Source organism: Gastrolobium bilobum, unplaced genomic scaffold (genome assembly GCF_033153095.1).
Source record: "Gastrolobium bilobum isolate Gb01-03AN ecotype WA unplaced genomic scaffold, APGP_CSIRO_Gbil_v1 utg3300, whole genome shotgun sequence".
Taxonomy (NCBI): domain Eukaryota; kingdom Viridiplantae; phylum Streptophyta; class Magnoliopsida; order Fabales; family Fabaceae; genus Gastrolobium; species Gastrolobium bilobum.
The window spans coordinates 1-17530 of record NW_026899948.1 but is presented as its reverse complement, the minus strand read 5'-3'; the positions used below and the strand labels follow the sequence as shown (position 1 = coordinate 17530).

Here is a 17530-nt window from a genome sequence, read left to right as displayed (position 1 = left end):
TATCTTTTGGATTATTTTGTTACGCAATGCTCAAGAACTAATGCCCATCCCTATTATCATGAAAAATATTAGTCTTTTTTGTTGTTTTCAAAAGTGGTATTAAGAAATTCCTTGACTTGATGAAGCCATTCGATAATGCCTAGCCCAATTTACACTTACCTTTGCCACCACTTCCATTATCTTCTACCCTTCCTTTTCACCTACTTCCGACGCCACCAGCAACAATAATCCCACTATAAGAGTGCATGGATAAAAAAAATGGGTGTCATTATTTAGGAATGCCATTTTCGTTGAAATTTTTTACTAGGATGTGCTTGATGAATTGTTACCGAGGGGCATGAGACCTGTTATGTATGATGCATAATGAATTTATCCAAGTGAAATAATAATTCGTGTGTTTGGGATAATAGAGGTAAAGGAAAAGAAATTAATAAAATAAGAGTATGTTTAGTGTTGTTTTTTTAGTTAACAGATATTTTTAAGTAAAAATTAAAAAAAAATTAAAAAATTAAATTAATTTTTTTTGGTAATATATAAAATGTATTCAAACTAAAAATAAATTATTTAGTAAAATAATTTTCGTGAACTCTATTTATAATTAAAATCCTAAGAAGGGATGCTTGTAAAAATGTCGGGCTATAGAAATTGGATCCATCTAATTCTCTTCTTCTCTACATACCAAACAACAAAAGAACCATTTTCTTTCCTTTCCACTTAAATTTTGTTTCCACTTAAATTTCGCATATCAGGTTGACCATTATAGTGGTGGTTAAACGAGTATCTCAACCAATGTTATTAAAATCGGCCTGGTCATTGACCCGGTCGAGGTACTGGGTCACTAGTTTAACCAGTGGGTCACTGGTTCAACCGCATGACCCGGTAATTATATGCAATTTTAGAATTTATATTAAAAAATTATAAACATACTCAAATATCTAAAAAAAATGATAAAAATTTCAAATATTTTAATATAAAAATAATAAATGACATATTCTTATCCAATAAAAGATCAAACAAAAATATAATGATCGTCATACGAGACTTTAGGTTAAGAAAACGACATCTCTAACTATAAATCAAATCAAAATTTTCTGCATAGTGCATAATTGAGATAATATTAGTGTTGTAGGTACATAGCTTATGTAAGTCAATAAGCAAAAAATATTCAAATATGTCCATTATGATTTATTTTTTTGAAAAAAAAAATTAGATTTTTTTTTTTGAGACCGGGCCAGGTCACCGGTTAAAATCGGCCGGGTCGCACCGGTTCTAATGCATAACCAGTCCGTCGCTTCAACCGGACCGATTATATGACCGGTTTACCGGTTCCCGGGTTGACCCGGCCGGGTCAGTTCGGATTTCATAACACTGATCCCAACCCTATCTGCCTTATCCTATTTTTGAAAATGGGTTGAAAATTTCAACCTTTCTCAATTCGCCGCACCCCATCCCGCCAACATATTAGAAATTAATTTTTTTTAAAAATTATATTTCTCGTAGAAGTAAATGGTATAAAATGAAGATAAAAGAGCCGTAAAAGATGTCATTAATTAATATTTAAAAAAATAATAAAAATCAACCCAACGGATCAACCCACCATTTTAACTCGCTCTTAAGCCAAGCAAATTCAAACAAATTAATGGATTTGGAAGCTCAACCTATAATGGTGGGTTAAACAGGCTAACCTGATGGATTAAATTTATTTTGTCATTTCTAATGAAAAGCCCTATAATAGTATAGTTTTGAGAAAAATAATAGTTACTATTTTGTGAAAAAGAGAAATGTAGTAATAGAATTAAACCCAATTATATTGTTTCATTATTTATATTTACGGTGAAGTACTATTAGAAGAATCTGTAGAGAACCTGTTATTATAATATTGTTTTGGTCAATAAACATTAATTGTATTACCTTAATTCTTTATTGAAGCTTATGGTATGTAATAATTTAAGATTTGGTTTGTTTTAAAACATTTGAATTAGATAAAGACGTTTTTGAAGATTTTGAAATAAAAGGTGAAGATTAAAAATTACTTTTCCTATGTTAGTCTATAACAAATGACAAGTAGAAGTAGACAAGTAGGTAGGGGAGGGTAATCTGATTAGGGACTAAGGCACATCAGAATCAACTCACTTGTTACAAGACCTTCTTGTTCTCCTCAACGGTTAAACAATTATGAATTATCCTTATCCTAATCTTTTTACCCAACTTGTCACCATGTGCCTCCGCCAACTTGTACAACGGAAATTCCAAAGCTGATAGGTCTGTTATGAATTATATCGTTTTCATCGTTCTCTTCCCCAGTCAACACCGAAAAGAAAAAAATTTCCATTCATCTTATGAATTTATTTTTTAAAAAAATAAAAAATCATAAGTTTAGGGTGAGGGATTCACTTTTATACTTCAATATGAGTGGATTATTTGATATCAGTGTCTAATTAAAAAGTTTGACATCAAATTTTAATTATTAATTTCATGAATCTAATTATTATAATTTGTTTGATCACATTTATTAGTTAATTATTAATTCTGAATAAATTATAATTATTAGATTGATGAAAATCAACGATTAAAATTTGATGTAAAACTTTTTAATTTCACATCAATATAAAAAAAATCCTATCACACATCCTATATATCAGGGAAGGGAAGCTCGTACATATTTGTATGAACAGAAAACTTATAGTAAACACATTCGCACGCATACGAAGCTTATAATAAATTTTATTAAAGTATCACGCATGCTCACATATTAACCTGCTCGCTGAAAGCAAGTGACAAAACATTGCTATGTTTTGCTCGATATTTTTACAAAGCATTTCTTTAACTTAAAGGAAGAAAGAGAAAATGATACAAGGATAAGATTTGAACTAGAAACTATATAGTTACATAAACCAGCAATAAATAAAGGGGCATTTTATATTTACAAATTTTTTTGTTTATAAACTCTTACAAATTATACTATCTTCATCTGAAAGAACACTAGATTTCACTATGTTCTCTCGAAATAAAATAATGTAATTTATAAAAATTTATCAAAAAAAAATTATAAACAGATCATTCTCCGTGAATAAAACCCAAGTTGGTGTAGGATTGGGTTAGAAATCATGATGAGCCACATCAACCTTGGCAGAGCACAATAGCAGCTTGTGAAAGATTGTGAAGAAGGCAGCATGAGTAACATCTTTGGCCCTCCCGAGAGTCTTATACTCATACTTGAGATTTAATCTATTTCTGGCGCAAACCACACTCTCTTTAAGTCTGCTCAAACACTTCATGGTCTTCTCAGTGACACCCATTTCCTTCCTTGAGAATTTGTAGCTCCTCAAGTACATTTGCCTGCAGTAGAGGCTGTCAACTCCACTTGGGTGATTGTTAGAGTTTACTGTCTTCACAAATTCTACATCGGATTCTGGCCACTTGTACATGTTTACATAGGTTGGCCGAACGGGAAGACATGTATCATTGACGCAGTTAGTTATGCAAACAGAGGCCATGGTTTTTGGGAAGGATTTCGGAGCATAATACACTGACTAGTTGGACTGCTTACACACAGTAATGCGTAGTACACTAAACTGAAGCTTTATATAGTCCAATTGTCTTGTTAGTCACCAAAAAAATCATAGTTTTGTTACATAAGTGTGAGGGGATGTGACATAATCAGTTTTTTAATAACCCAATGAGATATAAAATATAATATACCCTGTTGATTTGTCTTCTGAATTTTTTTTTTAACTTTAGGAATTGTCCTACCTCATACCCGTAAAAACCTATTAAGATATTATCCGCTCAAGGAATTAATAACAGATTTTTATTTGATTAAGCAACTCCAAAAAAAAGTATAGCTGTGGTATGAATTATACGTTATACGTGCCCCACTATAGATTTGGAAAGAAAGGTAATTGCCGACTAAAGGCTGCAACACTCAAGCCTTAGAAAGTGAACTCATAGCACTTTGAATTAGAGATATTCATCCAACGATTCAAATCGCGATAATCGAACCGAAAAACCAATAATTAAACAAATCGAAAACCGAAAAAAACCTCTAAATTTTAATTGGATTGGATCGGTTTTCAGATTGGTTGATGAAAACCGATCCAATATATTAATTCACTTCTATCTTCTTGGCTCATCTCTCAATCATAGCCCAAAAATTTTTAAACCCAAAATCCATTAACTGATCAACTAAATCCAGAAAAAACCTAGCACATAACAAAATTCATCTGTATAGAGTTTCATATCTCATTGTCAAAAAAAAAACTATATTATGCTTTTGTATTTCAAAAACAAAAAAAAAAAAACAAAGCCAATACATATAAAAGATGTTGTTTGCATAATAATTCTGAAACAAATTTTAGAATTTTTAAAAAGCCAAAAAAAATTGAATTGGATCGAATCGAATTTGGAAAAAAATCCAAACTGAATGATTACATTATCAAACTGAAGAAATTGGATCAAATAATTTTTACTTTCAAAATTGATCCAATCCAAATCGCGAACCCTCCTAACTTTATATCAGAAGGTCCAAAACACTTATACAACCATTAAGCCAAACAAAAAAAAAATAGTAGCCAATAAACTTTTAGAAATTAGAACATTATCTTTGAGTGTCAAAGTTCACTAAAAAGGTGGGCTTTCGCTCAGCGAATTAAGCTATCCAATAAATGGATACCCTTCCGCAAAAAAATACTTTAGGTTCACCTTACTACATTTACTAAGTTTCACTTTTTCAATTTTAAAAAAGGACTATTTTTTTTTAAGTTACTGCAAATAAGTTATCTACAATAAATTTAATATGATAACGATATCATACTGAAACGAAAATCATGATATTTTTATAATTTTAATTTATTTTAAAATTATTATAATTTTTATAATTATAATTTTTTAATTTAAAAGCGATATTATTTTCAAAGTAAATATAAATAATTTATGTGCAAAAATATTTTTCTGTTTAAAAAATATGTATTACTACAATTGGATTATCGAATGACCAAAAACATTAGACACGAGCTACCAAATATGACAAGTTACTTCCTCCGGGACACAAAAAATAAAATAAAAAATATTAAATAAATAAATAAACTTAACCAACCATCCAACGCAAAAAAATTAATTTAATGTATTTTAATTAAATAATTACGTATTTATTGCAGTTTCGGAAATAATTACGAATTTATTGCACACTGTGACGCCCCAGTGAGGCGTCTCACCCTAAGGGGAAGACGCCCCAATGGGGCGTCTTTCATCTGGTGTTGACACGTGTCATACTTTTTTCTAAAAAAATAATAATTTAATCATAAAACTTCTGAAAGCCATAACTTTTGACTCGGGTATCCAAATCAGGTAATTCTTTTTTTGATTCCACATAACTTTTTGAGATCTACGCAATGACATCTCATTTGACATCTTTTTATTCATCACAAACACAATTTTATTTCTCATTTGACCAGGATCTGAATAGAATCATATCGACATTTGAATTATAGAATGACATTACTATTTGCATTTATGTTTAGATTTGAATCATCAGGTTGTTATTTACATTTAAGTTTAGATTTGAATCATAACGTTGGTATTTGTATTTTGTAATTTTGTATAGCTGCCTTATTCATTTTTATACAACTATTCATTTGTATTCATGGTGTTTTTGTATAGCTGCCTTAAATTAGAATTAAAAATACACTATGATTTCCGCCACAAGACGACGTCATTTTAGTGAACATTAGACAAAGTTGTCTAAAGTAACTTTAGAAAAAAACGAACCATTTGTTTATTTTCTTAATTTTTTTTGTCATTTATGCAATTCGAATCACAATTTGAATTATAGAATGACTAAGATCTAACTAGAATCATATCTACATTTGAATTATAGGATGACTAGAATCTGACTAGGATCATATCGGCATTTGAATTATAGGATGATGTTACTATTTGCATTTAAGTTTAGATTTGAATCATGACGTTATTATTTGTATATTGCATTATTCATTTTCTTACAGCTATTCATTTTATTTATAAGAAGAGTCAATCATTGACACACTAGATTAGTTCGGTAAAAATTCTATTACGAATTTACCATTCCCTCTCTTTGGGTTTAAAAAAGGAACTTTTTTCTCAGTATACACTATTTCGTAGAATTGGGGTTTCGATTTTATTCCCTTTTTTCTTAAATTCCTTTTTGTCATTTATGCAATTCGAATCACAATTTTTTATTCACTAATCCTTGCAAATGAAAAGACTATTATGAAAAAACTACAAACAATATATATGGGAGGCAATTTTAAATTATGTTTGTGAGAAATAAAATATATCAAATGAGATGTCATTGCGTAGATCTCGAAAAGTTATGTGGAATCAAAAAAAGAATTACCTGATTTGGATACCCGAGTCAAAAGTTATGGCCTTCAGAAGTTTTATGATTAAATTATTATTTTTTTTGAAAAAAAGTATGACACGTATCAACACCAGATGAAAGACGCCTCATTGGGACGTCTTCCCCATAGGGTGAAACGCCTCACTGGGGCGTCACATGTGACGCCCATTTTGAACGTCACACTGTGCAATAAATTCGTAATTATTTCTGAAACTGCAATAAATACATAATTATTTAATTAAAATGCAATAATTAAATTTTTTTCCCACCATCCAAAGTAATAAGTCAGTATTTATAGATTAGGTTATGTGTGTGCGTAATTTCCATAATTTATCGGTTTAGCAAAAGTAAAATAATGTACAAAAACAAAACAACGGAGAATATTTGCACAGAGAACTGGGATTTGAAACGGTTCTACATTGCAACACAGTAGTTACATTACATAACAAGAATAGCAAGGAAAAAGCAAACTACCTATTACACAAATACATATAATTGCTACTATTTTTCGTTTTTTAATTTTTTTCAAAAACACCACCAACAATCCAATCTCATCCAATCCTTGCCTTTGTTTTCTTGACAGCAAGACTTTTCCTCACCCAGAAAACCCATGAAAATCAACAAAGCAAATAAAAGGGAAACCCTAACCCCCAAATCCGTAGAGGGTCCTTCCCTGCCTCTTGAGTGCATAAACAACATCCATAGCAGTAACGGTCTTTCTTCTGGCGTGCTCAGTGTAGGTAACAGCATCGCGAATCACGTTCTCCAAAAAGATCTTAAGAACACCGCGAGTCTCCTCGTAGATGAGACCGCTGATACGCTTCACGCCACCCCTACGAGCCAAACGCCGAATCGCTGGCTTTGTAATTCCCTGAATGTTATCGCGCAACACCTTACGGTGACGTTTTGCTCCTCCTTTTCCCAATCCCTTCCCTCCCTTTCCACGCCCAGACATGATTGTTGTTGATTAAGACGTTAAAGCCAAACACAACCTACAATCGCAGCCAGCAATTTTTATCAACCAATGATGAATACGGATAAATCGCAATTGCAAAATGAATTACAATGAAAAAAAAAAGAAATTACCTAAGTGAGATAGAGTTCGATGTTGGAAACAATATGCTATGCGCATAAGATTTATAGGTAGCGAAAGGAAGTTAAGGTCACTTCGTCGATCCGTGTAATAGGTGTCTAAGAGGCGTTTAGGACGGTTGATTGGTTTCTTTGTACGGTCCAGATCCGAGATGAGACTGTGTTTGGATCGATGACGTGGATGAGGTGGTCCAACAGTGTTTTCGATAGTTCGTTTGAAAATAATGCCTCCTGAGTTGGCGGGTTCGATCCCGCGGATTTCATGCTATTCAATGATAGATGCCGCGATAAACAGTAAACAGGAATTTTTTTAAATATATTTGCCTTTGTTGAATGTAACAGTACATTCCCGTTTTGATTGTATTTATTTTTAAATATATTTCATGCTACTCTAGGACTCTTATACTTTAATTTTTTATTTTATTTTCCTTGAAAAAAATTACATGTATTTTTCTATCTTTATAAGATATTAGTTCCAAACTAATAACAGAGCTTTTATATATAGAGAGAGAAAGGGAAACGAGGGATAGATTAGGGTTGGTAAAACGGGCCAACCCGACCCGACCCGATCCAACCTGAAAAAAAATGAGCCGAGTTAGGGTTGGCTCGAAAAAAAAACGAGCCAGAAAACCCAACCCGACCCGAGTCGGGTTAGAGTTGGCTCGCGGGTTGGCTAAAAAATATGGCTCGTGGGTTGGCTCGAAAATTGACTCACTGGTTGACTCGAAAATTGCTCGCAGGTCGCAGGTTGGCTCATTTTCAGCCTATTTAAATGATCATGTAGTATTAATGCACCAGTTATGTGGCTTCCATTATGTTAAACAAAGGGTTACAAAATGAGAAATAAAACTAAAATATTTTAGTTTCGAATTTTCTTCACAACAAATTTGCATCAACATCAAGAAACAATCAGAATCACTTGCTACCAAGTGGGTAAGATATTTAAACCAAACAGAGCCAGCACAGCCTAACAATATAAAAATAGCAGGGATGTGAGAAGATTAGGGACTTAGGTTTAGAGAAGGAAGAAAAATGATGACAACATGTGTGAGTTTTATCCATTTTTGTATATTATATTTTGTATTTTTTTATAAATAAATAAATAAACTCAACCCGCGAGTTGGCTCGTTTGACCCGCGGGTTGGCTCGTTTTCTCACGGGTTGGCAGCTCATTTTTACGAACCCAACCCGGCTCATTTTTGGCGGGTTACAAGCCAACCCTAGGATAGATGGATATGGGTACTTTGACTAGATAGCGGTGTTTGACCATTAAATATATTGTTAGGTCCTAGAAGACCGTATTGCTATACCCAAGGGTATGCGCTCAGAGATACCTTAGTGATAGGCACCTTAGTTGGCTTATAGCCAATATCTCAATAACTGCGCACAAGCAATAGGCCTTTAGCCAAGACGTGGATGTATGCACGGTGTTGGAAGTAATAGTAATTAGGTCAAAAAATGTGTACCTAGGATCTTTAGCCTCTTATTTATAAGGATTACCTGTAGGGTTTGGGTAGATCTCCCAGTTGCAGTAGGATTCAACTTCCTTGCTGTTGAGATAAGATTATATCCCAAGTATCTTGTTGTTTAATATTGTTAGGATAATTGAGTATTTATCCCTTGGTGGATTCTTAGGTAGGTAGTTAGGATACGATATATATATATATATATATATATCCATAACAGTTGCCCCCCAGCTCGGTATTCCGAAGCTCGGAATGCCGGGGTGTTTATGCATTATCTCGAACTTGCTTAAACTGACGTACTGCCGAGGTATTTCTTCCTCAAGTCGTTCAAGGTGGAGCATAACTTTGACGTCTGTCATATCGGGGACGATATGTGCCCTCTATGGGCGATTTTGAATTTTCTGCTCTTGGCAAAATCTCCTTTGTCGTATTAGGCCGTGGTATAGATCTCGGCCATCATGTCGTGGATAAGATCGTGCCTAACCCTTGTTAATTCAACGTGACCCTTTGTTTACCCTTGACGATTATAAGTTCCATGTGTCCCATGGCTATTGGGAGTTCATACATCGCGGGCAGTGAGCCGTTCTGTACCCGTGTACGTGATGATTGCACACATTTAATGCGTGCAGGGTGATATTACCCTTCTTTCCCTGGTTGCTTAACTATTTGCAACCCTTTCATCTTCGCGCCTCGAATAGGTTTCTACTTTAAATTATTCTTCTCGCATTGTTTGTAAGTTCCCCTCTGTTTTGCATTTTCCTTTTCTGAGTACTTCTTCTTCACCTTTGGCTTCACCTTAGGCGTGTTTCTTCGAGTCTTCCAGTTTCTTTGTCGTTGTTTGTTGCAAATATTAGTGGAAGTTTCGTAGTTTATCTGTTCTTCCTGCCTTTCCTGAAACAGGTATTTTCTCTCTTTCTTTCTACTTTGGTCATTAGTTTGAGTAGCATTGTACCTCTTTTCAGTTCCTCTATTTCATTGCCGGGGAGGAAACTTCGTTTGTGTTCCTTTAGATTCCCTTCTGAACATTTTGAGTGAAGTTCTTTTCTTCTGGACTGATTATGGATGCCCCTAGTCCATCTTGTGGTTCGGTTGCTGGCCGAGGTGGTGGGGAGAAAATTAATGAAAAAATGGTAAGACAACTACCTCGGTGAGTCCAGTATTGGTTCTATGGTAGGGAATATACCGAGGAGGAGAAGCTTCAGCAGCTTCTTCGAGGCCATCAAGGAGGTCGCCGGAGTTCCCGAGGTGGGCGCAGTAGAAGAGGACGAGGTCGGAGAGGGGGAAGAGAGCATCAATCTTAACTTAATTTTGGAAGGGGTGGACCTTTTCCGGTCTCTAATCCCGTCGTTCCTCCTGGGATGAATTCCCCTCGCAATCCAGTTCCCCTATCTTACATTTTACCCTCGTCTCGGTTGCTCCGGGTCCGAGATCCGTTCTAGATCGGATCCCTTCCCTCGGGCTTAGTGATAGTTCTTCTAGTTCTTCATCTGAATTAGGTTCTCCGAGGTCTAAAGCCCCTTCTGTCCCATTCAGTGACTCGATTTCAAGTCAGGTGGCATTTATTGATCTCGCCAGTAGTTCTGATAGTTTCATCCCTTTTTCTTGGAGTCCATGCTCATTGCAATCCGAGCCCGGTAGTCTGAGGTCGGATTTGGTTAATTTTTATACTGACCCTCGTCCTTCGTGTTCCAGGACTACAATTATGGAGGAATCCGACATCTAGAATTGGGTTCTTCTCGAAATTCTCAATATGCGGTAGGTTATGTCTCCTGTTGAGGTATCCCAACTTCCTGTTGGAGACCCCACTGGAGTTGATATTATTCCAGCGGGTGATAGCCCAATATGTGCAGGTCCTAATAAGGACGAAACTCATTTCTTTTATTTTTATCGGAATTTAATTACCAAGGTGGGACTCCGGTTCCCCTTTTCTGAATTTCAAGTTGCTGTGATCCGTCGACTTCGGATTGCTCCCTCGCAGCTTCATCTTAATTCATGGGCTTTCATCCGAGGTTTTGAACAAGTGTGTGCATATTAGGGGTGTTCATCAACCGATCCAAACCGATTCAAACCGCGAAAAACGAACCGAAAAACCGATAACCGAATAAACCGAAAACCGAAAAATCGAAAACCAAAAAAAAACCGCAAATTTTAATTGGATTGGATTGGATTTCGGATGGGTTGATGAAAATCGATCCAATCCAAACCGATCCAATATATTAATTATCCTCTACCTACTTGTCCTTTCTCCAATCATAGCCCAAAAATTTCTAAACTCAAGACGCATTAACTCGTCAACTAAACCCAAGAAAAAACTTAGTAACGTCTTATCAACTATAGTACTGTTTACTGATATTTTTTTATTTCAATTATTTTTTTTGACAAATTCAATATATACAAAAGATGTTATTTGCACAATAATCATGAAACTAATTTTAGGATATTCAAAAAATCGAAAACCCATCCAATCCAAACCAAAAAAAATTGGATTGGATCGGATCGGATTTGAAAAAAAATCTAAACCGAATGGATGATTACATGATCAAACCGAAGGGATTGGATCGGATGAGTTTTGCTTCCAAAACCGATCCAATCCAGACCACGAACACCCCTAGTGCATATCTATGTCTTCCTTGCACAGTTTGTCTGCTTTTCTTTTTATTCGACGTATATACGGCCCGGACTGTGGCCAAGGTCAAAGAAAGAAAGGGTTGGTTACCCTCCGAGGTGCTCCGAATCGGGGTATTTTTATTCCCTACTCCTAATCCTTCAAAGGTTTCAAGGATGCCTATTTTAAAGTGTCATCCTGTTCTGACTCTCTCCCTTGGTTCGCCAAGAAATGGTTGGACACTGGGGATTTGTCTTGTCAATTTGAGCTTTACTGGACACAAAGGCATTACCGAAGGCATCCTAGAGATTATGCCACTCCGGAGGTAGCTCTTTTCGATTCTGAAAGATTGGCGGCTTTCGTCCTGATCGGTTATGCCAAGAATTTGGCATTATCAATTTAAGTCGAATTGTAGATAAATTTGGAGATGATCTCCTTCACGAGCTCGGTATGTGATTTCCCTTCAAGACTTGTTTTGGTATGTCTCATAATTTGCATTCTGATTTTTGGCTATTTTTTGCAGTTAGTATGACAAGCTCTGATTATAAGAAATTCTTGCTGAAGCCCAAGAAAACTTCTTCTAAAGGGAAGGCTAAAGATGACTCTGATATGCGCCTAGCATATAAGGAAATCTGAACCAAAAAGAGAAAGAATGTTGATAAAATCTTGAGAAAAAGAGCAAGAATCACTGTTAATTTGTCAGAATCTTAATCAAGGATTGAATACTGATTTTATGCTAATTTTGTAGGAAAAAGCAAACAAACTGGAGCAAAACGAGGATTTTGCAAAATCAAAATCCACGCTCAAAGCGTGGATCTCACGCTGGCAGCGTGGAAGAAATTTTTCAGACAGAAGCGTTCACGCTTGAAGCGTGAAGTTGACGCTGAGAGCGTCAGTTTGCGAATTCTCAGACCCCGTGTTTTGCAACGGGGCAATTTTGGAAAAGAAAAAGATTTAAAAATCAAGTTTTTGATTCAGCAATGAGATCTCTATCCAAATTAGAGATAAGATTAGATGATTTGTGGTAAGATTGAATCAAGATTTGAAATTCTAATTTATCAATCAAATCTCCAAGGTTGTTACATGAAAAAAGGAAACAAAGTTTAAATCAAATACAAACTCTTGGATGGGCTCAATGCCGGTGGTTATAAATAAGGAGATTGGGAGCACAACCAAGGAACCAATTCACAACTCAGAGCAAGCAGTAGAGGACTGAAGATCAAGAATTCTTCTCCATTCTTTCTAATAATTATAGTTTTTATGCTTTCTTTTGAATATTTGTTTATGTCGGATATGACTATGTCTGGCTAAGTTCTTTTATTGTAGTTAGGGTCACAACCCTATGTGAACCCTTGTTATGACGGATTGATTTAAATTATTGTACTCGTTTACATAAATTTCTTTATCTTATCTTGTGAGTATTTGATATTTTCTTTATTAAACCTGATCAATTTGATAGTTGAAAATAGTTTGAGGGTTAGAACCTTAAATAGGGATATTGGGGTTTCTGATCTCGAAAGGAGATAAGATAACTATTGGTATGCATACTAGGGATAGATGTCTATTTAATTGCAGATGTTGGAATTATTGTGTTCATTGCTTAATTCTCATGAGGGGTTACTAAGGGATTAGGATTCTAAGTGAGGTTAAAGGGTTAAGTTACCAAGGGATTGGGATTTAACTATTAATATATTGAGATCATAATTATCTGAGAAATTATATAAATAAGTATTTTGTATCAATCCAAAGTAATAAGTGGGGAACATAGGGAGAGTGTTCCCTAACTGCAATTCTTTCTCATATTTTCAAAACCAACTCCATTATTATTCTTCTTTTCATTCTTCAAAATACAAAAACTCAAAAATAAGTCTTTACTTTTATGGTTACTAAGATTCAATTTAATTTTCCCAACAAAAGATCAAGTTTTTCAACTTAGAGTGACTGATTATTTTAGTACTTGGTTTTCAATCCCTGAGGAGACGATCTTTCTTACTACTTTACTACTTATGCGAAACGGTATACTTGCCGGATAGCATCAAGTTTTTGGCGCCGTTGCCGGGGATTGAAAATTTCAATATTATAAATAATCTTTGATCTTTGAGATTGAATTTTATTTTATTTTACTATTCTTGTTTGCATTTTACAGGTGCTATTAACAAATTTTTCTGAGTTTTATGCGAGGTAGACTTCCATCTAAAGACTTTTTGCTTGATCCTGAAATATCAAGGACTGAGAGGAGACTGAGGAAGGCGGCTAGGCAGATAATTTGGGAAGATTTGAAAAGCGTACCTGCACAACCAAAACAAGAGATGGAAGGAGACAACAACGATGATGGTGGCATAGGCCACAATCCACCCCCAAGATTGTTGGAAAGTATTCTGACACCAGTGTTCAATAGGCCAAACTCAAGCATAGTCAGGCCGACGGTGGAAGCAAACAATTTTGAGTTGAAACCATCATTGATTTCTTTGGTGGCAAGAGCTCAATATTCTGGTGCTGACGAGGAAGACCCTCATGAGTTCATAGATCAATTTCTGATGATCTGTGACACCACGAAGCACAATGGTGTGCCAGCTGATGCTATCAGGCTCCGACTATTTCCTTTTGCTGTTAAGGGAAGTGCTCTCAAATGGATAGAAAGGCAACCAGCAAATAGTATCTCAACATGGGAAGATTTGTCAAACAAATTCTTTGCCCATTTCTTTTCTATGGAGAAATATAATCAGCTGGTGAATGTAATCACGAATTTCCGTCAATTTGAAGGAGAATCATTGTGTGCAACTTGGAATAGGTTCCAAGAACTTATCCGGAAGTGTCCACAATGGGAGGGAGACAATGACAGAAAGGTAGCAATTTTCTTTAATGGCATTTCTCCTGAAACAAGGTTGGTGATTAATGGTGCAGCTGGAGGTTCTATTCGGCAGAGTACCTCAGAGCAAGCCCTCAATCTGATAAAGAAGTTGGCAAGAGATGAAAATGAGAGTGTTCCAGCCTCAGTAAAAAGAGGAGTGATAAAACAAGAAAACAATGACACTTTGCTCGCTGAACTGTTATCCAAAAAGATTGATAGTAAGTTTGACAGTTTGGAGCAGCGATTTCAAAAATTCCAAGTGTCTCATGTTCAATCAACTCCTCAGGAAGCTCACAAATCCAACGAATGCTCTAATTCGTTATCAGATGATTCACCTCAACAAGTACAGGTGAATGGAATATGGTATGACCAGCGGCCTCAGCCGTCAAACTTTTCAAGGAACAATAATTATGGTGCTGGAGGTGGTGGTGGAAATTTTCAGCGAAGAACTCAAGGAGCTGGCATGGATTACAAATCTAATAACTACCAGCAGCCTCCACAAATTCAAGCAAAGGAACCCTCTGAATTGGAAAAGCTAGTGGCACAGATGGCTCAACATTCAAATGCTTTCATGGAGGAGCAAAGAGCCAACAACAAAAATACAAGTGCTTCCATAAAGAATCTGGAGAATCAGATAGGCCAACTTGCAAAGCAGGTTTCAGACAGAATTCCGGGTACTTTTCCTAGTAATACAGTTATCAATCCAAAGGAAGATTGCATGGCTATTACCACTAGAAGTGGCAAAGTTGTAGCACCGCTTGCAAATCCAATTCTTGATCGTGTGGAAGACAAGGAACAAGCGGAGAAGCAGAAAGGAGCAATTGAACCAGAGGCTGAAGTAATTGTGAAAGAAAAGGAGAAAGAAGCCGTCATTGAAAAGGAAAAACCATCCTTCTTTGATAAGAACTGCCCATTGACCCATGAATATATAATGGCTCAAGCACCTTACCCAGAAAGGTTCAAGAAAGAGGTTACTAACAAACATTATGACAGGTTCTTAGACATCTTCAAGAAGTTGCACATCAATATTCCTTTTGCAGAAGCCTTAGCAAATATGCCTGGATATGCAAAATTCATGAAGGATCTGTTGAAGAAGAATAAACTGCAAGAATGCCAAACCGTTGAACTTACTGCAAAAAGTAGTGCATTCATTCAGCAGAAAATTCCTGCTAAGCTTCGTGATCCAGGTAGTTTTAATATTCCCATTACTATTGATGATATTGCCATTGGCAGAGCTATTTGTGATCTTGGGGCTAGTATCAACTTGATGCCTCTTTCTATTTATAAGTCACTGGGAATTGAAGAATTGAAACCCACAGAAGTTTCTCTTCAACTTGCTGATAGATCTGTAAGGAAACCTAACGGGATCATTGAAGATGTTCTTGTCAAAGTTGACAAGTTTATCTTTCCTGTTGATTTTGTGGTGTTGGATACAGGGGAAGGAAGTGATAAGCCTCTACTTTTAGGTAGGCCCTTTTTGGCTACAGCCCGTGCTCTAATTGATGTTGAGCAGGGAATGATTAAATTAAGGATGCATGATGAGGAACTCAATTACAATGTTTTTGAGGCAATGAAAAGACCAGCTGAGAATGATGATTGTTTTCAAGTTGAAGTGTTTCAAGAGCAACATAAGAAGATGCGTCCACAAGAAAATGATTATGAGTTGAGAGCCCGGGATCATGTTCCTTTTGAAGGCAAAGAAGTTGCTGTGGAAGAGCTTAAAGAAAAAGCTGATGATATAGAAGATAAGCCACCCAAGGTTGAGTTGAAAACTCTGCCTGATACTTTGAAATATGTATTCTTGGGGAATGAAGAGACTTATCCTGTAATTGTCAATACGGCACTATCTCCTGGTCAAGAAGAGGAGCTTGTTGAAGTTCTAAAAGCTCATAAGACTGCCATAGGGTGGTCTATTTCTGATTTAAAGGGTGTTAGTCCCTCTATTTGCACACACAAAATTCTTATGGCAGAAAACATCAAACCTGTGAGACAACCGCAAAGAAGGCTTAACCCGATCATGAAGGAGGTAGTCAGAAAAGAAGTTGTGAAACTTCTTGATGCAGGTATGATTTACCCAATTTCTGATGCTGCTTGGGTAAGTCCGGTTCAGACTGTTCCAAAGAAGGGTGGTGTGACCGTTGTCAAAAATGCAAACAATGAGTCATTCCCAACTAGAACTATCACAGGTTGGAGAATGTGTGTTGATTACAGAAGGTTGAACACGGCTACCAGGAAAGATCATTTTCCACTACCCTTTGTTGATCAGATGCTGGAAAGACTGGCGGGCCATGCCTATTACTGCTTTTTAGATGGCTATTCAGGCTACAATCAAATTCCAGTAGCCCCTGAAGACCAGGAGAAGACAGCTTTCACTTGCCCATTTGGAGTCTTCGCTTACCGACGAATGCCATTCGGTCTCTGTAATGCACCTGCCACCTTCCAAAGGTGTATGCTCTCTATTTTTTCTGACATGGTAGAGCGATTTTTAGAGGTATTTATGGATGACTTCTCCGTCTTTGGTTCTTGTTTTGATTCTTGTTTAATTAACTTGTCTAAAGTTTTGAAAAGGTGCCAAGAGACTAACCTTGTTCTGAATTGGGAAAAGTGCCATTTTATGGTTAATGAAGGTATTGTTTTGGGGCATAAAATCTCCAGGAATGGAATTGAGGTTGATAAAGCTAAATTGATCTTGATTGAGCAACTCCCCACTCCCATTAATGTTCATGCTGTTAGGAGTTTTCTAGGACATGCAGGTTTCTACAGGAGATTCATCAAGGACTTCTCCAAGGTTGCTAAACCATTGAGCCAGCTCTTGAAGGACTCCGAATTCAAATTTGATGATGCATGCCTGAAGTCTTTCACCATATTGAAAGAAAAGCTTACTACAGCTCCTGTGCTTACAGCCCCTGATTGGAGCCTTCCTTTTGAGCTCATGTGTGACGCCAGTGCTTATGCAATTGGTGCCGTCCTCGGTCAGCGTAAGGAAAAATTATTACATGTCATTTACTATGCTAGCAAAGTCTTGAATGAAGCTCAAGTTAATTATGCCACAACTGAGAAAGAGATGTTAGCAGTAGTTTATGCACTGGATAAATTTAGACCTTACTTGTTAGGATCCAAAATCATTGTTTTTACTGATC

The 17530-nt window shown here is 36.0% G+C and overlaps 2 protein-coding genes across 3 annotated transcripts; both read right to left on the bottom strand.

The window, feature by feature from the left end:
- Positions 1–3098: 3098 nt before the first annotated feature.
- Positions 3099–3497, bottom strand: LOC133294326 (uncharacterized). Its single transcript, XM_061492985.1, has one exon. It carries the CDS (start codon positions 3495–3497, stop codon positions 3099–3101), a length of 399 nt encoding a protein of 132 aa, XP_061348969.1.
- A 3282-nt stretch (positions 3498–6779) lies between these two features.
- LOC133294327 (histone H4) lies at positions 6780–7368 on the bottom strand. 2 transcript variants are annotated; one of them, XM_061492987.1, is made up of 2 exons: positions 7287–7331; positions 6780–7235 (listed from the first exon to the last, which is right to left on the bottom strand). In XM_061492987.1, the coding sequence occupies exons 1-2, from the start codon at positions 7329–7331 to the stop codon at positions 7020–7022; spliced, it is 261 nt and encodes an 86-aa protein (XP_061348971.1). In that variant the 3' UTR covers positions 6780–7019. The 2 variants fall into 2 exon arrangements, with proteins under 2 accessions (XP_061348971.1, XP_061348970.1); XM_061492986.1 differs by having other exon boundaries at positions 6780–7368.
- Between the last annotated feature and the right edge of the window lie 10162 nt (positions 7369–17530).

Bases quoted from the DNA above. Each gene is read 5' to 3' on its own strand.
- LOC133294327 (XM_061492986.1), bottom strand. From the start codon at position 7,331: ATGTCTGGGCGTGGAAAGGGAGGGAAGGGATTGGGAAAAGGAGGAGCA.
- LOC133294326 (XM_061492985.1), bottom strand. From the start codon at position 3,497: ATGGCCTCTGTTTGCATAACTAACTGCGTCAATGATACATGTCTTCCC.